The sequence below is a fragment of the Akebia trifoliata genome, chromosome 11 (assembly GCF_017979445.1).
Source record: "Akebia trifoliata isolate Shusen 1 chromosome 11, ASM1797944v1, whole genome shotgun sequence".
In the NCBI taxonomy this organism is placed as follows: Eukaryota; Viridiplantae; Streptophyta; class Magnoliopsida; order Ranunculales; family Lardizabalaceae; genus Akebia; species Akebia trifoliata.
The window spans coordinates 30,249,506-30,271,215 of record NC_141385.1 but is presented as its reverse complement, the minus strand read 5'-3'; the positions used below and the strand labels follow the sequence as shown (position 1 = coordinate 30,271,215).

At 33.2% G+C, this 21,710-nt stretch overlaps 2 protein-coding genes across 5 annotated transcripts in view; one reads left to right on the top strand and one right to left on the bottom strand.

The window, feature by feature from the left end:
- Window positions 1–2,245: 2,245 nt before the first annotated feature.
- Window positions 2,246–2,932, bottom strand: LOC147391240 (uncharacterized). The gene has a single exon (XM_086459034.1). It carries the CDS (start codon window positions 2,930–2,932, stop codon window positions 2,246–2,248), a length of 687 nt encoding a protein of 228 aa, XP_086315160.1.
- Window positions 2,933–14,588: 11,656 nt separating this feature from the next.
- NRPD1A (nuclear RNA polymerase D1A) overlaps window positions 14,589–21,710 on the top strand; it is a 62,986-nt gene continuing 55,864 nt past the window's right edge. For 2 of the 4 annotated variants that reach the window (XM_086458186.1, XM_086458184.1), the window contains exons 1-2: window positions 14,591–14,887; window positions 20,665–20,791. In XM_086458186.1, the coding sequence (XP_086314312.1) occupies window positions 20,705–20,791 (87 nt within the window). In that variant the 5' untranslated portion in view covers window positions 14,591–14,887; window positions 20,665–20,704. Of the gene's footprint in view, window positions 14,888–20,664; window positions 20,792–21,710 lie in introns of all 4 variants that reach the window. The other 2 variants (XM_086458189.1, XM_086458187.1) reach the window with 2 other exon arrangements.

Sequence of the window (21,710 nt, the reverse complement as noted above, 5' to 3'; positions counted from 1 at the left end):
TTAAATAAACATGCAATCCTTTCATTAATAACCTGGATATCCTTTTACGAACCTACATACAACATACAATGTAAAATACAGGCATCACCCCTCGGGTATGACTCTGACATTTTACCGATGCATCCTTTTTTTCATTCTCTCGACATTCTCACTTTTCATCTTTTCAAATCAAATCATTCATTTTCAATCTTTCAAAGTCATTTTGGTCTTTTCATCGAAAATCATCAAGGTTTATTCAAAACGAGGTCCCAACAAGTATGCGAAGGCAAACTGCCAAAACTAGAAAAATCGGTGAAAATTTGGCTAAGTGTCGGAAACTTGATTTTTCAAAGTTTTCGAAATTGAAAATAGATTTTCATAAATGAAGGCCCTCGACAACATAAGAAGAGCCATGTAATTTTGTAATCTAATTCAAAGTAATGCAAAAGATATCATACGAACACTTAAAACATTCCCGTCATGACAAAAAAAAAAATTTCCCACTTCGTTTGAAGGAGTTACGGGGTCATAAGTAGTCGTTTTAGCATGTTAAAAACATGAGGAATCCAAAAAAAATATCAGAAAAAAAATCAGGCACTTTTTGATTTTCACAGTTGCACCATGAATAGTGCAGGTGGCTCACGGTGGCACCGTGAATAGAGCACCGTGGCACCGACAGAATGTTGGATTTTTGTGAATTTTTCCTTTTTTTCTTCATTTCTTCGAGTTTTTCACTCGTTTTCGATTCTAATAACCCACCTACGGATCAAATAATTAAATCACGATAAAATACATCAAATACCTTAGGTCTAGCATGAATTTGAAGCAATTACAACAACATTCTACGATTTTTAAAACACAACATAAGCTTCGAAACATCCCTAAATGTAATTTTTCGAAATCTATGATTATTAATAAGAATCAAGAGTCTCTTACCCTTGTGGTTGTTGGACACGATACGTTAGCTTGGAAATAAAAGAGTAACGGTCCGGAACATCGAATTTGGTGGAACTTGAGTGTCAAACGAATCGGTTTGGTTGTGAAACCCTCGATGGAGGTGTCCCTCCTCCCTCAATAACGATGGACCACTCTTCTTCAAACTAGGTGGAACTCCAAGTGATTAAAATCAAAACCCCTATTGTTGGTTTTTAGTAGGAGCCTAAGAGAAAAAAAAAATAAATGGAGGTTGGATGGGGTGAGAACGTGGAGCTCGACAACGCCGACAATTTTTCCTTCTTCGTCGAGGTTCAACTCGGACTCATTTGCGATAGATCTTGATGGGAAGGGTTGAAATCCTAGGTTTGGAGAATGGGCTGACCTTTTGTGAGTTGGAGAGTAGAAAGTGAATAAAAGAAATGAGTTTTTTATATTTATAACAAAAGTTGGAGGGCATTTTTGTATTTTTTTTACTTATTTCTGTTTTCGACAAAATCCTGACCATTCGAACTCGGAAAATAACATGTGAGTATTCCAGTTTGAATAATTTTTCATTGTGGACCTAACAGTGAAGTTGATTTTTCCTGATTCTCTCTCCAACAAAATTTCACTATTTTGGGTCCCACTTAACGCAAAATTCGAGGATTTTATAACTTTTTCATTCGAACTCGAATTCGAACTTGCTTACAGGCTAAAATATATATTTCGACCTCTTTAAATCCAATGGTGGAGTTGGTTTTCGTTAAAAATAATCAAAACAATATCCGAGTGTTTTACTCTAATTTCCTTTTTTGGCATTTTCCTCGAAATATCACACTTCTTGGAGATACGAGTTGAAAATCCGGGGTATTACAGCATTTATCTAACTTGATTCGCAACTGATTAGCTTTCAAGACATTGAAGACTAGATGCAAATCCTCCATATGTTTATGCAGACTTTGACTATATATGAGAATATCGTCAATAAATAAAAAATTAAATTTACGCAAGAAATCTTTAAATACCTCATTCATGAGTGCCTGAAAAGTTGAAGAAGCATTTCTAAGACCAAAGGGCATCACCAGAAATTCATAGTGCCCTTGATGCGTTCGGAAGGCTATTTTCTCGATGTCATTAGGATACATCCTCACTTGGTGATACCCAGAGCGTAAGTCCAATTTGGTGAAGTATTGAGCTCCCGATAACTCATCTAAAAGCTCATCAAAACTGGAATTGGAAACTTATCTTTCATCGTGATTTTATTCAAAGCTTGATAGTCGACACACATTCGCCAAGAGCTGTCTTGTTTTTTTACTAGTAGAACATGGGAACAATAGGGACTAGTACTTGATCAAATAACCACAACAGCCAGTAATTCTGTAACAATCTTCTCAATTTCATCCTTTTGAAAATGAGGGTAACGATAAGAATGTACCACAACTAGTCCTTCACCTGAAATAAGAGGTATACGGTGATCTTGAGCATGTTGAGGAGGTAGTTCCATCGGCTCCTTTAAAATCTTTTGAAAATCCTTTAACAGATATTGTAATGGTGTAGAAAGGGACTCTCGCAACTTCAATGGCTCTTCACTGTTTAGAAGGTATAAAATAACTCCTGGTTGCAGCTTGGTAATTTTAGTTAAAGGAGGGTCACTTACTTCATCCCTGACATTAGTTAATCCTTGCAAAATCACCTCATTTTCTCCCATCTTAAACATGATTTGAAGCTTTTCAAAATCCCACTGGATAGGGCCTAAAGTTCTCAGCCATTGTGTTCCTAAAACGACATCATATCCCTCCAATGGTAGTATAAAAAAATCAACCATAAGGGGTACCTTTTGAAGTTTAAATGGTATTGAAGAACACTTTCCCGAGCATGCCAATTTCTCACCTAAAGCTACCATCACCTCCAGTTTGCCGGAAGAATTTGGAAGAAGGTTGATCCGTTGTGCGACCAGCGAGTTGATGAAGTTGTGTCTACGACCTGAATCGATCAACGTAATCATTGATTGCCCCTTAATTCCACCCAATATCCTCATCGTTTTAGGCACTTGTACCCCCGCTATGACATGCAAAGAAATTTTAGGTTCGGTTTTGTCGTCGCCCCTCTACCTCTATGACCACATCATCATCTTCACATTCCCAACTTGCTTCAATCATAAATAATTTCTTGCAGATGTGTCCTGGGGTGTACCTGTCATGGCAGTGAAATCAAAGACCCTTCTTTCGTCTCTTGGATAATTCTTTTGTTGTCATCTTCTTGATTGTTGGTGCAATTTCCAGATTTCATTCCTGAATTCTCATTGATGGCCATGGAGAGTTATTCATTCGTGAAGGAGGAGCAATTGGTCACCGGTGGGAAGATTCTCTGGCTTCGTACAGTTTTGCTAAATCGATAGCCATGGTTAGTGTAGATGGTCGATTTGCTTGAATATCAGTGTGGATATTGTCCTTCAAACCTACCACAAAACAGCTCACTTTCTCATCAGGTGCAAATACTCCAATTCTGGCCAATAACCTTTCAAACTTCCCTTGGTAATCTATCATAGTTCTAGTTTGCCATAATTTGATCAACTCGTCAAAATGGTCATCAAAATGATTAGGACCAAATCGGGTCATGATCCCTGTTTTGTAATCCTCCCATGTAACGTAAAGTAATTCCTGCTCAATCATTTGAAACCATAGCTCTGCACCACTGTGCAAGTAAAGGAAGCCAAGGTTACGTTATCAGTTTCCATAATCTCATGGAGCATGAAATACTTCTTTGCCTTACATAACCATTGAGTTGGATCATCCTGCCCATCATACTTGGGAAAATCCAGCTTTAATGTTTTTGGAATGAAGCTATTGAAAGAATGGTTGTCATCATTTTCGGATCTTGCATTTCTTCGCTCCCGAAAACGATTGTTTGAGTTCTCTTTAACTTCAAATTGAATCTTCCCAGTAACCAACTGAGTTAATTTTTCCATCTGTTCCATGAGATGAGACATCATTTCATTTTGGCTAGTTGAGAGTTTCTTTTGCACGTTTGAAAGTGAAACAACACTCTCTTCCATTTTTTTCAGTCGATCTTCCATTGCTTGGCTCTGATACCAAAGATGATACAAACACCAAATTAGCAACATAGTAAATAAGAGAATTAATATATAAAAAAAAGGATTTATTGGCTTATATGAGGAACCAATGCCTCCCAAAACAACTCATAGAGTTTGCTAGAAATCATATATTTTTCCCCCCTTTTATTCATAGCTCTCAAGCCTATAAAAAGACTTTGAGCCAACGGTTACAAACTAAAAAATAGAATAATAGAAGACAGCTAATAAACCAAAAGAATAGCACTTCCTAACCTATTTGACTAGTCCAAACATGAGAATAGGAAATATTAAATACAATAAATGACATCTACTAAATAAATGACAGCTAATAAATACAAATAGCAATTATTACATTTTATCAGACGCCTTTATAAAATCTGATAACATTAGATAATGCGATGTGTTATAAATAAATTACGTTACAATATAAAAGTAATACTGAAATCGTCACGACCCGTTTTCACTAAATAGTGGATAAAGGTCCGATTTATTAGATGGGGGACTTTTGAAAAATGAGAGTCGCCACCTAGTTTAGGTCTAGGAGCCAAAAATAACTTTGGATCGGTCCACGGATCAGAGACATGGGTAAGGGGTCAGATTACGGGTTTTGAAAGGTGTTAGGCACCGAACCCATCTGATCAAGGTAATCGGTCTCTATTACGATCCAAAATCATCCTATGGTCAACATACAAAGACTACTGTTAAGGTTACAGTCCAATCATCATCATCAATTTACGTTGGATTTGCCAAAAAAATCCTATGACTAAAATTGTCCCAATTGTTACATGATTACTCTTTGAATTCCGCAAAATATAAAAGAGTTTGAAAAAGCCCCAATTAGCTCCATGATCTAAAATCAATTAGGAAATTCTACATGCAAGTATTTCCCAAGATATCCAAAGTAGAAATTGCCAAATTGGAACTCAAAGAATTTCCAAATTGGGAATCCGAAGTTCCCCAAATTAATATTCAAAAATATATGCTGAATTCCCAAATTAGAAATTTTAAAATTGAAACTTTCCCAAAATAGAAGTTTTCCAAAGATATCACAGTTTTGAGTTAGAAACTTCTAAATCCATGAACTTTCTAAATATGAAATTGCAAAATCATCTAAATTAGAAATTGCTAAAATGTGAAATTCCTAAAATAGAAATTTGTAAATATATTCCTTCCTCAAATAGAAAATTATACAATTTCCCTATCAAAAAATTCTAAATACTAATTTTCAAAACGAAATTATGAATGGGAATTTTCGAATTAAAAATGTGGATTTACCAAGGATCACCAATTTGAAAATTTATGAAATAACAAGAAAAAGAGTTCACAATACCATGCTTACCAAATTGTAGATCAACAAGTACCAATGCATACAAAATATTGGAGATCAACAAACACCAATGCATACAAAATTTTCAAACTCAAATAATTCTCAAATCGACTCAAACGGGCAAGCATCTAAGACCATCAATTTTTTCAAAACAACTATCATGCAATGACATATCTCAATTTTTCAACAACATTTATCATTCAACGACATGCTAAAAAAAATATATCATCACAAGTTCATAAAAAATGCATAAAAAATAAAAATAAAATAAAGACAAAAGCAAAACAACTTCTTCCCTAATCCTATCAATATGCAAAAAAACACAAAAAATATATATAAACAAAATATCCTCATAATCCTACTAACATGCAAAGAATAAAAATAAAAACAAAACCTAAAAAAAATAAAAATGAACAAAAAAGAAGCATAAAACCTAAACATTCTCCTCTTCCTATCAATATGAAAATAAATAAATAAATAAACATAAAAAAACCCCTAACCCTATCAACATACAAAAATGAATAAAGCCTAAAAAATCATAAAAAAATATATATATGAATTGTCCTCATCAATATGTCAAGACAAAATAAAAAAAAGCATAGACAAGTATAAAAAAAAATATTTTTCCAACCCTATTGAGACACAAAACAAATAAAAACATAGAGAAATATTAAAAAAAGAAAACTCTTCTAATCCTACTAATATGCAAAAATAATGAATAAAAAAAGCGTAAACTAAATATTCTCCTAACCCTATCAACCTACAAAAAAAAATAATAATAATAACAAAATGCATAAAAAAAATCTACTAATCCTATTGATATAAAAAAATAAAAATACAAATTAAAAAATAAAACAAAAGAAAAATTACCTATAGAGAGGTGATAGGATCCGATTCCTTCAGATACGACCTCCAAAGCTTGTGAGTATCCGCTAAGGAGGATGAAGGCAGTGAGATAGGCATTATGGTATACGATGTAACGAGGCTGTAGCAGCAATGGACATGATGGCTGCAAAGGTGTTCCTTGCAGTGAAGGTACTGCTGCTGTTGGAGCATTTTGAGGAGGAGAGGAAAAAAACAGAGGGCTACGGTGATGTTGTGTGGTTTGAAAGTAAAAAACATGTGTTGGAGAAAGGGCTGATATAGAAGTGAGTGTGTTGGGACGTTGTTGAAGATGAGGGCTGAGAAAGAGGTCTGTTGAGTAGAGGACGTGAAAGAGAGAGAGAGAGAGAGATCTTGTTGAAGACGTGGAGAAGAGATGAGGGCAACAATGGGGCGCTCAGGTTCAGCCAAAATGTGACTATATTGGGGTGTTGTGCTGTGCAGAGAGAGAAATGAAGATGAATGCAGGGACGTGGTTATGCTGTTGGGGAAGTTGTTGAAGATGAACTGAAGACAGAGAGAAGGCTGGAGAGGTGTAGAGGGTGTGATAAAGAGGGCTGGGAGTGCTGTTGCAGCAGTGGAGATGATGAAGGTGAGTGGAAGGGATGAAGTGCAGTGAAAGGGATGTAGTTGTAGTGGAACCGTTGGAGAAGAGAATAAGGGAAGATGAACAAGGAGAGAGAGAGGTCTGTGAGCCAGTCCAAAGAGGAGAGACGAAGGAGACAAGAGAGAGGAAGAAGAAGATGTCTAGCCGAGTTCAGCCCCTTGAGCAGCCACCTTGGAGAAGAAGACGTCTCTCCTCTGCAAGAGAGAAGACACTCTCTCTTTATAAAAATCAGGTTTCTATTTTTATTTTTCGCTTTTTAATTCTTTTATTTTTCTTTCTTTTTTTTGAATCAACACGTCCTTACTTTCTTTTATTTTTATTTTTATTATTCCCTTTTGGAAAATGATGGTGGGTATTCCCCGCTACTCGTACCATGTTAGTGGTCTCTTGTTGTTGAGTTTTGGTTGGTCGATCTTCGTTTTGGGTTGATTTTTAACGGAATTTCCTCGACATTTTGATTTTGATTTGGTACTTAAAGTTTCTCTTTTAATTTAAATTTGAGTTTGTGTTTTATTTTGAATTTTAATTTTAATTATTCAATTTAAGATTTAATTTGATTTTATCGATCGAGATTGATTTTGGATTGGATTAATTTTGGATTTTAAATTTGTTGATTAGATTTTGAGTTTAATTTTAATGGTTGGTTAATTGGAATTTTGGTTGATTGATTTTAGAATTTTTTATTTAATTTGAAATTTTTTTTATTGGATTTAATTTCTTGATTGCGTTTTGATTTTAATTTTATCGGTTGTTTGATTTTAATTTTAAATGTTTAATTGTTTAATTTTAATTGTTGCTTTGATTGTGTTTTTATTTTAATTTGATCGGTTGTTTGATTTTAATTTTAAATGTTTAATTATTTAATTTTAATTGTTGCTTGATTTTAATTTTAATTGTTTAATTGTTGCTTGATTTTAATTTTAATTGTTTAATTGTTGCTTAATTTTAATTTTAATTATTTAATTGTTTGAATTTGAATTGTTGAATTTTTATTTTTAGTTAGATTAGATTTTTAACTGGATTTCGATTTTTATTACATTTTCCTAACGATCGGGATCTCTATGTTGAATTTGAAGGTTGAGGGGCATTTCGGTCATTTTTATGATTTTTCCTAAATTTCTCTGTATTTCTTCGATTTGGGTCTTGTTAGACTCGAAATCATATTCTGAGTGCAATGGAGGTACTTTCGAAGTCTCTCGGAGGTCCGAAATTCATGAAGGGTATTTTCGTCATTTTATCGATTTTTATAGATTTTTACGAATTTTAACGTGAGGTTTCTTTCAGTTTCGACGTGATTATTTCTAAGTTTCAAAGTCATATTTTCCTAGCGTAGCGAGGTCTCTAAGTTATCGAACCTAAAGCGTACATGCTTGCTAAATCGAATGTAAGATGTAACGATCCTAAGTGTGCGTAAATTTCTATGTCGAGTCGTAATGAGTAGGGGAGATGAAAAGATTGGAAATGGGAAGAAACAGGGATAGTACTCACAAGCCTTTAAGTTCTTTACGTTTATCATTAGGAATTTATGGTAACCGAGCGACAAATTGTAGAATTAGGTATATGCAAAAATGAGGTGTCTACAAATACACTTCGTTACCATGGAGCTTTCGTTTTTTTTTCAATTACATCTTCTTATCCATTTGGAATCTTCTTTTTCTTCGCTTCTATGTTTTCAATATTCTTTTGAAACCTTTTCTCTGCCTTAAATCTTATTTTTTTTCGTTTGAAATTTCTATCTTCATCTTCTTAAACTATTCCGATGCAAGCTTCATTGAAAATGACGGTGAGGTAAGAGAAATATATTATATTATGAAAATTTTTAATAATTATACCTACAAAGGAAACTATTTCACATCTGAAAAGATATGTGACGACTCAACATGACACGATGATATACACATGACATCTTTATAAAGTTTGATATCATTAATAATGAGTTGCGCTACAAATAAATTACTTTACCGTACAAAAATAATATATTTCGCTACAAAGGCGCTTTCTCATTTTTCAATTACATTTTTTTCTCCATTTGAAATCTTATTCTTCTTCGTATCTATGTTTTCATTCTTCTTTTGAAATTTTTTTTCCTGTCTGAAATATCCGTCTTCTCCGTCTAAAATCTTTTTCTTCATCTTCTTCAACTGTTCTAATCAACGCTTCAATGAAATGCCAGAGAGCTGAGAGAAATATATTATATTTTGAAAAGTATAATAATTACACTTGCAAAGGATAGTAATAACATATTTAACATCAGATCAGGGTAAAGAGCATTTTGGGCATGAACATATACTTTGTGCTGATGTGGCAACTTTTGAGGGTAAACACTCAAATACATAAGAAATGAGGCCTGAACTCTTAACTTTGAAAGTTAGGAGCCCGAATCACCAAAAACCTTATGAAAAAATCAAAGGTTGGTTGCTATTGAATTGCCATCATAGCTTGTTGATTTTTTTTTACTTCAACTCTTATTTTATCCATGTAGATTTTCTTAATTGGTCTGTTACAAAAAAGTTGGTGTATTTTTTTTATTTTAGTTAAATTGAAGCTCATAAACATTTAGAAAAATTTGATTAAAGGGCTTGAATGATTTGGTAAGAAAATTGATGATATATATATATATATATGATGGTCGGGTTCAATATACAAACATATCGACTTAGATCTCTACAACTCATGTAGGCCGTTGGATTAAACACATATCTGCGGTTCAGATATGTTGCAAAGGTAAAATCATTTGTTAAGAAATGAATTTTGCTAAATTAGACTCACCTCCCCGTATCTCCAATGAAATAAACTCTCTCAATTTCGTCTTCTTCCTTCATCGTTTCTCTGCAATATTTGGGCGAAGACTCCTCGTTGGTGTCGAATCAGCTTCTCTAGTTGCTCTTGGTGTGAATTTTGCAGGAATCACAAGCTTCCTACTTGGATTCTCAACACAATTCGGCCGAAATCTGAAACTAGATGTTCTCTATCCGATTGGATGTTTCAATCGTTGCTTAGAAACAAACGAAGGATTTGGTGAGTCTTGAATTACATTTTTTTATATATCAAAATCTTTGAATAGATGATTTAGGTTTCGAAATTCGGACGAGTCATTGATGATGTTGTTGTTGTTGATGAAAAATCGAATTGATTTATCCAGCAAATTGGGTGAGAGATCAAATAGTGTTTTATAGATTAGTTGGAAAAGCGGAGGCAAAGAGATCTTTGGATCCACCTCTATTGAAGAAGAACAAAGATAGCCACCTTCATCGCAATTTTAGCCAAATGAAGAAGACGAAGCTGATTTCTTTTATGGGGAGGCAGAAATAAATTTTATATGATGTGCAGCCTGACATCACATTGGAGTCGCCCAAATCTATAGAGAAACGAATTTGATTTCTTCTTACCAGCAAAGGAAAAACACTTACAGTGAAAAACGACAATAAAGATGATGAAATGGGTACGGGGAGGTAGTTGCAAATAATTAAAATTATAATTGTTTTTATTAGAACACATGATTTAATTTCTTTACCTTATAACATGAGCCGTTGGATCATCTTTTAATCCGACGGCTGTATTGATTTGTTGCTTTATGAGTTGCCTTATGTGTACACAGAACGCGACACACACACACACAACCTGACAATCTTATAATCCAAACAAAACCAAGACACGCCCCCCCCCCCCCCCCCCCCCCCAAAAAAAAAAAAAAAAAAAAAAATCTCTTCTTTACTATCTTCTTTGACCTTAACTTGCAATTGACAACTCACCTCACTGCTGTCTCCATCCCATCTAGCGACAAAAATTTAGGTCAGAGATTTTCAAGCGACCTAAAACCCCACATCTATCTTTACTCTCCTAAGCCTAACCCTCTCCATCACAACCACTCCCTCTCGATAGAATCTTGGATTATTAACAAAGTTTCTAACGGCTTAATAGAGTAATTTTAGTTGCTTGGAACTTTGCCATAGTGAATTAGAAGTAAACTTGCTCTTGCCTTTTATCATTTTAATATGCAAATCTTAACCATTAGTACAAGATATCGAAATTTGAAAGGTGAAGAACAATAAATGATGGTAAGGTGGCGTCATTGTTAAAGTCTAAATGCATTTCTCTTTCTTGGTAAAATTCAGAATGGTTCAAGAGTTGGTCCAAGTTTTAGGATTTTCAAGAAGATGAAAAAAATACAAAGATTGTAAATGTAGGTGTGTCTTAAACGAAATTGCACAGATAAGGATTGTAAAAAGAATCAATCTGAGATATGGGATAACTCAAATTTTTAATAGGGGGTCGAGATTTCATCATGACAAAATTCCAATCTATTTAAAAAATTAAATTGAAGTTGAAGAGGTTAAGGTGGAGAGTAAAGAAGACGAGCTGGTTTGGTTTCTTTTCTTTTGTTTGAGGGCTTTTAAAATGTGAGGAGGGTATCTAGAAATGGAAGGATATAGTTGCAAACATCAAATTTGGTTTAAGTAAAATAATTAATCATGTGTTATTTTCAGATCTCCGTCATTGGATATTCAAAGACTTGACGTACACGATCATTTGTTTGGATGCTTGTCGGAGAATTTGTCACTCAAACCCGACCATATATATATATATATATACTAGAGTTCATCCATGCCTACGACATGGGCATCCTCTATCGAGTTAAGGGGTAAAAATGAAAAAAATAAAGTTAGAGGGGTATTATTATAAAAAAATGAAGATTAAAGAGGTAAAAGATGAAAAATCATGAAGTGGATTAAATTGGTAAAAGAGAAAATATAATAAAGTTAGGGGATGTAAAGAATAAATGAAATAAAGTGGGTCTCAAGAAACTATAGTTTGATGGAAGGTGTATTATTAAAAAAACGAGATGAAATAAGTAAAAAATAGAAAACAATAAAGCATATTGAAGGAGTAAAAGAGAAAATATAGTAAATTTAGATGATGGGGCATCCTCTTTCAGGTTAAGGGAGTAAATGTGGAAAAAAATAGGGCTGAAGGGATATTATTAAAAAAAATTGAGATTAAAAGGATAAAATATGAAAAATATTATAGTAGATTAAAGAATTAGAAAAGAAAATATGCTAAAATTAAATGAGGTTAAAAATAAATGAAGTAAAGTGGGTCCCATAAAACTATAACTTGATGAGAGGTTTAACCCATAGAATTGTTATAAAAAATTTAAGATTAAAAGTGTAAAAGATGCAAAACAATAAAATGGATTAAAAAGGTAAAAGAAAAAATATAGAAAAGTTAGGAGAGGTGAAGAATAAATGAAATAAAGTGAGTCCCAAGAAATTACAATTTAAAATTGAGATTAAAGAGGTAAGAGATGAAAAAAAAATAATAAAGCGGATTAAATGGGTAAAAAAGAAAATACAGTAAAGTTAGAGAGACTATCATCTTTCGAGTTAAAGGGGTAAAAGTGAAAAAAATATAGTTTGAGGGGTATTATTAAAAAAATTGAGATTAAAGGGATAAAAGATGAAAAATAATAAAATGGATTAAAGGATAGAAGAGAAAATATAGTAAAACTAGAGGATGTGAAGAATAAAGAAAATAAAGTGGGTTCCATGACATTATAACCTGATGGGAGGTTTAATCTACAACACTTGATTGAACGTTTGTGTCACGTACAACTGTTCTAACTCAGTTGTATCTTATATATATATATATGGGGGCGGTTCAGCAGCCTTAAAGTTTGTTTAACATCTTGCCAAACATTTTTCAAAACATGGGTTAGAAGCTTTAGAATAAGCTGATTTTTTGTGAGGATGATCTCTATGATGAGGAGATCATCATCACCAAAAATCAGCCTATTCCAAAACTTCTAACCCCATCAAAAGTGATTTACAAAAATTGGACGGTCCATGATTCTTCAACTTGTAAACTAGGGTTAGAAGTTTCAAAATGAGCTGATTTTTGGTGAGGATGATCTCTTTACCATAGAGATCATCCTCACAAAAAATCAGCCTATTCCAAAACTTCTAACCCCATCAAAAGTGATTTACAAAAAACGTTTGGCAAACTTTAGGATTGTCGAACTGCTCCCTATATATATATATATGTTCATATGTATATTAGCTTTGTGGGTGTAAGACTACATTTTCTTGGAAAAATTATTATCATGACAAGATAATACTTGTTGACTTGATCAATAATTTGATTAAAGGGTATGAATGATTTGGTTGAAAAATTGATGGTAAAATTAGAGAGTTTTTCTTACTACACCTTTTGCTAATGCCACCCCAATTCATGAATAAAGCAATGAAGAATCACATATGAGTTGAGGTGGCGTTAGCAAAAGTTGGTGTGGTAATGGTATTTCTTTAAAATTATTATTATTATTTTTTATAGTTTTATGGGGTAGGACTGAAAATATTATTATCATGTCAAAATAATATTTTTTGACTTGATTCCCCAGTGAAAATAATTTCTCTTTAGAATACAATTTTTATGATATATCATAGACACTGAAAATAAAAAAAATATAATTTTTGGATAAATATTATATGCATCATAATTGGGTATTTACAGAGATTTCATCAACCAAGATATGATAACTAGTATAATATATAAATATTTCACTTTGTTAATATTCTTAATGTAGAATATCCTAATTGATATTACTAGATATGTTATTTTCCATCACTACCTTCCTTTTGTGATGAGATACATTGATAATGCTACAATGTACATGCATTATAGTATGGTGCATAATATTCTCTTACATCCTCCTATAATTGCATAGTCTTTTGAAGAAAGAGTACACAATTGGTTTAATTAAATAACCCCTTTTGATCTCATGAAATACTTGATAACGAATATCTACAAACATCCAATCAAGCTTGATGATGGTCACCGCTTGTTTGTGAAATCCATTACTGTTGCATCTCGCTCATTTTTGAGTCTATCGGAGTCAGTGGGGTGACCCCTAGATCAAGTCTATCATGATTTCTCCCATCAGCATACATCAAGAATTCTCATTAAAGAGATTATAGATAAAATGAAAATTGAGATCATGAATGATTAACTTGTGAAGTAGGAAAGTTTGTAAAAACATAGAGAAATGCGGTATTTTTATTGAAAAAAAAAAATACTAATAACATAAACAAAATGATTTAGGTTTGGCGATGGCGGTGGCGCTATCGCTAAAGCACGATGCACCAATATCGATTTGCTGAGTGGAACTTGAACTCTGATACCATGAAAAAATCTGAATTTTATTAATAATTCTTAGATAAACATTACATGAACCTTAATAGGGTATTTATAGAGATTACTTCAACCAAGATATGAAAATTAGCATAATATATAAATATTCTATTTTATTAATATTTTTAATGTAGAATATTCTAATTGATATTGCTACATATATTATTTTTCATCACTACCTTCTTTTTGTGAAGAGATACATTGATAATGTATCATGCATCATAATATGATGCATCATATTCTCTTAAAGGTTCAAACTTCGAACCCAAGAACATGTCATGACTTTTTTTAATAAAAAAATAAAAATGTATATAAGAATACCCTACCAGCTTTATTAACTTTCTTTTATTAATTTTGTCACCTCTTCTCTTTATCTTTGATAAAAAAATTAGTATAATTTATAAATAGTAAAGTAATGTTATCCATCGAGTAAAAGTAAGATGGTCCATTAGAAAAAGAAAAGGGTGTTATCGTAATTAAAGTAAAAACGAAATACAAGAACGTGTTTCCGATGTCACCACAAAGGTGGGTTCCTTTTCCCCAAACCATGATTTTGAATCCATAATTGAATATTCGATCGATTTTAGGTATCGTCTCGGTCATGGGGAGACCGAGTTGACTCTCGATTCCTTGTGCAGCGTTATGTAAAATCAATAGAAGGGGGTGTGTTTGAAACTGAAAAGAGAAAGTTGACGGTGTGAAAGAAATACGTGTTTGGAAGACCGTACAACGCACAAGAGCGTTACCAACTCTCCAACACTCCTAGACCTCTCTCTCTCTCACTCACTACCCTAAGAGTGTGAGACTGAGAGAAAACCAAAGAGATTATCCTTCTATTCTTTTGTAAAGTCTTTCTCTGCATCAACTCAACAGAGAGGAAGATTATTGAGTCCAGGTATCAATCTCTCTCTCCCTCTCCCTCTCTCTGTGGTTTAGTGGAATGAGGGTTTGATTTAGGGTCTGAGACACCCAATATTCTGTGGGGACGTTAAATCGATGAAATATCAAGTAAAAAATCAAAAGAACAAAATTTTTTACTAATAAATATTTGTAAAAGAGATCAAAAAATCACTATGTTTAATGCTGGTTTGTGTTGATTGTTTCAGACCTGTTACGGTTCTTGCATGTTACTGCAATTATCTGATTTTATTGCTTAGGTTTTGTCTGATTGTTTTGTTTATGTACCTATTTCTATTTCGTTTGATTCTATCTCTGTTTATGCTGATTATCTCTTTGGACAATGTGCATGGAGATTTTTTACGGTTTGTTTGTTATTTCTTGGAGAAGAGATAGGAATTGCAAGTGCCATGGTTTTCCCTGGTTTCGGTTATTATATAATATTATCATCCATGCTTTATCTGGAATATTGGGATTCACAATCTCAAGTATGGAATTGAGTGATGTTTTCCATTATTGGGTAATTGAGTAATTAATCATGTGCAATGCTTGCTATTTTTCACTTGATTCTTGTACGTCCGACTTTGGATGTAATTAGTGTTTAAATTTAGTATCACGATACACGACAAGTTATTCGGTCATCAATCCGCATCAATGTTTGATAGATATCGACAAATTTGATCAGCTCTAAGTCAAGTTCAACATATTGTCTCAAGGTAATGTCTTGGTTTGGATAAAAACTGAGACTGAGTGATACAAGAAGGTATTTTTCTTTTTTGATCTCTTTTGCAAACTTGAAACCATGCTCTTGATTTTTATTACACATCTTATTTATTTTCGAAAAGTTTTTTTTAAAAGAATATTGTAGTCTGATAGACTGGCTTTTGTTTTCTTGCATTCGTAGTATTTCCTAGGTCGTTATCCTGATAATTTTTTTATCTTTGAGGGTCAAATTGTCATTGCATGATCATCATCGTACAGATACATAAGTTGACTGTCATTTAATGAGAGATGGTGATATTGCTATCATGTATATATTTGCTCGATAATTCTTTAGAATAATAGTTTTTTTGAATGTCTGATTTTATAATAGGTCCATGTGTACCGCATTTGACCTTGAATAATCAAGATATCTAGATTGACGTTTGTTTGATGTGAACAATTTGATCCACTCTTGATTTCTCTCTCTCGTCCTTCTTGATTATTTTTTGGTAGGAGTTCCAACTTGAAATTTTGGGGCTGATTAGGTGGAATTCTTTATTCTTAATTTTATTGGTGTTTCCTAGACTCAATATTTGGTTCCCTGACAATTTTATCTTTGAGGGTCAAAATTGTCTTTATGATCATCTTAGAGATACCCTAATTAGAAATCATCAGTGGGGATGTTGGTTTTGCTATCATGGGCACTTTCCCTTAACAAAAATCATTAGATTATTCATTGATTGAAATTTGAAGTTAAGATCATATTTTTCAATTGAGTAGTTTCCCAATAAATAGAGATTCCATACCTTTACCATACATGCATTTCGATGTTCCCTCAATTTAAAAACAAAAGAACTCAGTTTTCCTCATTTTGATAACTTCTGTTAACTGAATGATTAGATTATTTAATATTTTAATGAATTTAATAAATGCTTAATAATGATTTACTTGGTAAACATCACTGAAAAAAGTAGTTCCAATTAGAGAAGGTCATCAAACTTGATTGGTCCTTAATGGTGATCAAATTAAAAGAATACCAATTTTGATCGCGGCCTCTAAACAGATTGATTGACATAATTGAACATATAAAAATTATATGTAAATGTAAACAAGTAAGTTATGCACTTCAGGCTCAAGCCAAACCTATCATACATCCAAGTGCTTGTGGTATTCACAATCTAAGTCCTTCACTATCTAAAATTAAACTATCCTTGTAAACATTCTTTTTTTGATGGTGTGCGAATATTTTTTTTTTACACGAATATTAAGGAACACATATTGACTGAACTTAAAGACTACATACCCAACGTGCATGGACCTTGATTCTTGATAGACTTCTATTATTTTTTGATTTTTCTTAAAATAAATACTGGACCTTTTTCTTTCATAGGCAAGTTTGTTAGTTGGTGAAGATGGTGGGTTTTGAACCCATGTGTGTGGTATCTTCAAAACTGGCAAATATATTTAATGTAAGTCAATTTAGGCTACACAAAACATAAAGATACTGCATTTTGTTTGCAAAGTTAGCCTTTTGTGCGTGCGTGTGTGTGGGGGGGGGGGGGGGGTTGAGATAAATGGGTAGAGATGGAGATGTAGGGGTAGGAAAGGGTTGTATTAACTACTAATTAGAGCTCGGCTTGACCTTAACCAATTCTCACACACAAAAGGATAGGTGGGCAGGGACCGCAAGCATGCTTTTATGAATTGGAAATTGTCCTCAAGGGGCACACAAAATGGAAATCTATTTGGCACGGATACTATGCTTGTCTACAAAGATCCCATGTCAACCATGCAACCTTTGGAGATGCAAGCATTTAGCATACTATGGTATGCTATAATGCGACGATGGCTCCATACATGCAAACTTTTAGTACGGGCCAAGTTAGCAACGATCCTTGCAAGTTGTAACTTTTGGATGCTAATAACGGGAACATTTTGTCTTTTGTCATAGTTGCAACAATGATGCTTTCTCACGAGGATAGTTGTTTGTTCATGTGCACTTGCATGTCATTGTAGATTCATTCAAATAGACATTATGTCCAACAACATTGCATTGACTATGTTCATACTATATATTTGAAATAAGATAATCTCCTTTCTTCCCTCATGTATAATCTCCTCGTCCGAGCACCACTTTTTCCTTGGTCAATAGAGAAAATGTTGGCAAGATCTTTGTTGCAAGTTCAGGATGGTGATGTTATGCTAGGGAAAAGAATAGAACTAGTGTTTTACTTTTTCATGCATACTCCAATGTAGAAAAAAATGTAGGACTAGTGCCAACAATTCATCATGAAGAAAGTACTTAGTGAGCCAGGATTACTAACTAATTATAATAGTATAATATAATAAAATTGCTTTTTCGGAGGTGGTTTTCTCTGTGTCTTGTAGTTTTTTTGCTTGTCTTCTAGTGAATGGGAGTGAAAAAAAAGATGAACCCACTTCTTTCATAAATCCATCTTATCAGATGACTTGGGAAAAATATCCTCTAGGGACTAATCTTAACCAAGCAATGATTAGTGCTTTTAGACTATAAAAAACTTGCCATTTCTTAAAGCTAAAAACACAAATTTTCCTTATTTAGTTTATAAATAAATTAAGGGCTTGTTAGATTGTGCAAGGAAAAAGAATTTCCTTTGAAAAAAAGGCAATTTTTAACTCTTTTTTTAAATGCAATAGGGTGTCCCCACCCCTTTTGAAAGTGGGACTAATTCTTGTGGATATGCCTTGCCACCACAAACAAGCATATTAGGCAAGTCTTGACTGGGAAAACCCTATCTCACAATTTTGAGGAACATATTCAGGTTGCTAAACCACTGCTCCACCACTTGGGTGGTACAAATTTTAGTCATTTAATCACACGTTTTCCTTAGAATTCAAATTCTTGTCCAGAGTGATTTTCCGCAATGAGAGGGAAAATGGATTCCAAACCATCCCATCCCTTGAGAAAATGATTTTCCTGTCTCTTAATGTTATTCTCTCACTATTACCCGCAACCCCAAAACTAAAAAACCATAGTTTTACAAACTCACAAACTTGACTCAGACTTAGATGTATATTGAGTCAAGTTGACTCGAACGATCAAATAAAAATATATTATATTTATAAATAATGAAAAATAGTTTTTAATAATTTAAAATAAACAAAATATTTAATTTTTGTTCTCCTCAAAATTATATATAGTTGAATAACTCAGTCGATTTTTTGACCTGACTAGGTCTAGTTTTCAGCTAACTTGACCAAGTTGACTTGATGATTTATCAAGTTGACTTGAGGAGATGATTCCATCGAATTTTAAGGCCGAGTTTCCTCAAAATCCAATCGAGTTGAGTTGACCTTGTCAAATTTGAAGTTGACTCTTTGACTTTTTTAAATTGTGCCAAAAACCAACTCTCTTTTTGATATTCTCCTAGGAGCAATCAAATGGTGGTATCTCTCTTCCCACGTTATTTGTTTTCCCATGATTTAGGGAGTTCATATTCCCTTGAAATCGAATTTGCTTCCATTTGTTCTTGCACTGCTCGTTGGCTTGGATGCTTGGATGTAATTTCTTCAACTGTTCAGTGTAGTGACTTGCCCCACCTCGCAGTCAAAGGCCTTTTCGAATCATGAATGGGGTCTTCCTTCTTGATGGTTAAGAGTATTTTGTGGAGTCTCATTCCTTATGTGGTGTGTTGGGGTATTTGGAAAGGAAGGAATCGTTGCATCTTTGAAGGGGTCAAGGCTTCTCCGGATGGTATCATTGTGTGTATTAAAGGTTTCTTGTTCTATTTATGTAAGGTCTTTGAGGAGTTCAAAGGCATCTTTTGAGGATTTCATGGGGTGATTGGAGTGGGTTTGTAATTTGTCTTGAATAAAGTCGGTGTCCTTGTCTTGGTCGCTTGTACTTCTTTGTTGGTCACCTCAACCACATTTATTGATAAAAAGTGGCTAGGAAGTAATGTCTTCATTTAACAAGGTGGCATAATGTTGCAAATATATTCAAATACTTGGACTCTGAATGTTATTGACTACCTCTCATGAGCCATCTTGCTTGCATGGCTTAATGCTGAATCATCTTGAAGAGGTTGTTTTTTGCGATATCAATTATTGCTATAGGGAAGCAAAAATGTTTGTTGATCTCACGACTTCTTATATTCAAATCCATTTATCAAATTGTACTTTTTCTCCTTTATTGTTCTCTAGCTTCTTAAATGATTTTATTATTGAGGATGATAGTGGATATAAATAAGTATATTTATGATTGGTAAAAAAAGAAATTCGGTGTAAAGAGGCTAATGATGCCTAAACAACAAGGGGGGAAGTGAGAAGATCTCACATATCTATATAATAAAACACAACGGTTGTCTCCCGCCAATGTTTATCCCCCATAAAGAGCGGTTCAGATTCAATCTCACATGCCTTTTCTCTTTATTCCCTTTCCAAGATTACCCCTCCAACGTTATTGCCTTTTCTCTTCTATTGCCTTTCCAATAATACCCCTCCAACGTTATTCTCTTTCCTCTTCTCCCTCATTTGCAATAATACCCCTCCAATCTTTTTGCCTTTACCCTTATACTCTTTTCCAATGATACTCATATATGATTAAAGTTTGACTATTATTAGGATATGATACAAATTCGATTATTTATGTATATAAAAAAAGTCACAAAGTAATGTAGTAGTATAATAAAATAGTGTTATTTACTGACCTCATTAAAAACAGGTTTACTAATCCAAAAAAAAAAAGGACTATATAATAAAATAGTACCATTCATTTCTTTATTGAATCTTATCGATATGAGTGTTTCGATTTTTTCGTGTACCCTTTATTGGATTATATGTAGAATTATCCATGTCATAGATTTTAGGAAATATCCCAATGTTTGCATCTGTCTTGGGTTTTCCAAAATGTCGAGTTGAATCCCCTCCTTTTATTGGTGCCTGTTTTCTTGTCTGTATCTGCATGTCATAGTTTTTGCTGCTTTTTGTCCAAATGTTCTAAATTTATGTATCTCTTGTGTTTTAGTGTCGTTCAAATGTTGTTTATTTTTCATTCTTATTAGTTCAGTTTAAATTCTACTATATGCCTTGCAGAGTTTATTGGGATAGAAGAAAAAAAAGTGAGAGGATTAGCATGGATGGTGGAACTTTACTGGAGCAACAAGTGCCACCAGGGACCTTAACCGGCATTCAATTCAGTGTTTTGACTGAAGCGGACATTGTTAGTATTGATAGCTTTTGTATATTATTGGACCTGTCTAATGCTTCTGTTTAAAGTTGAGAAATATATTGCAAGAATGTTTATCTAACGCTATTTATTTATCATTTTTGATAATCTATTGCAATAGTTAAGTATAGGCTAGTTGTTTAATACTATTAGCTGTTGCAGTAGTCCTGCACATCATTAGGTTTGGCTATACCGTGCTTTATAACAATATTTTAGTCTTCCAAGAATCATCGAGGGTTTATTCAATTAAGTATATTCATATTTTTTTTGTGACAATTTTACTTCAAGATGGCAATTCTACTATTACTATCGTGGTCTATAAAATTGTTTTGCACACTTATTTTAAATAATGTTGTTGATTGTTAATGGCTCCCTTCAATAAATTTTGGGCTTTCAAAGAGTTCGAGGAGATCATAAAAAAGTCTTTGGGATGAAAGGGACCTGATGAATTATGATATTTATTCATTTTGAAACTAAAAAAAGAAATTGGCATGTCAATTATTAGTATATTTCTATGCTTTACAACCTCAACTAAAAACTAAAGTGGCAATAATAGACCACAAGTTGACTCTTGGACCGTGGTCATTCTTATCCTTCTCCCAAGCATTTCCAATTGGTCACTAGCAATGCTATCTCAAGAGGCTAGTGCTTTGAAAATGAAGGGATTCAAACTATTAGAAAAATGTTACTCTGTGGCTAGATCTCTTTGAAAGACCATTAAGTTGTTATTCTTCTCCTAGGTATCAAGTGTGCTGATAAGTAGTACTTTTAAAGATTTATAGAGTATTATGCTAGGAAACTCTGTTCAAAATCCTATTGAATTATTTTATGCATGATCCTAAAACTTTTGTTTTTTATGTGTTAATTTTCAAGCCGATGATTTGGATTGAATGTACAATTTAGAAATAAACAC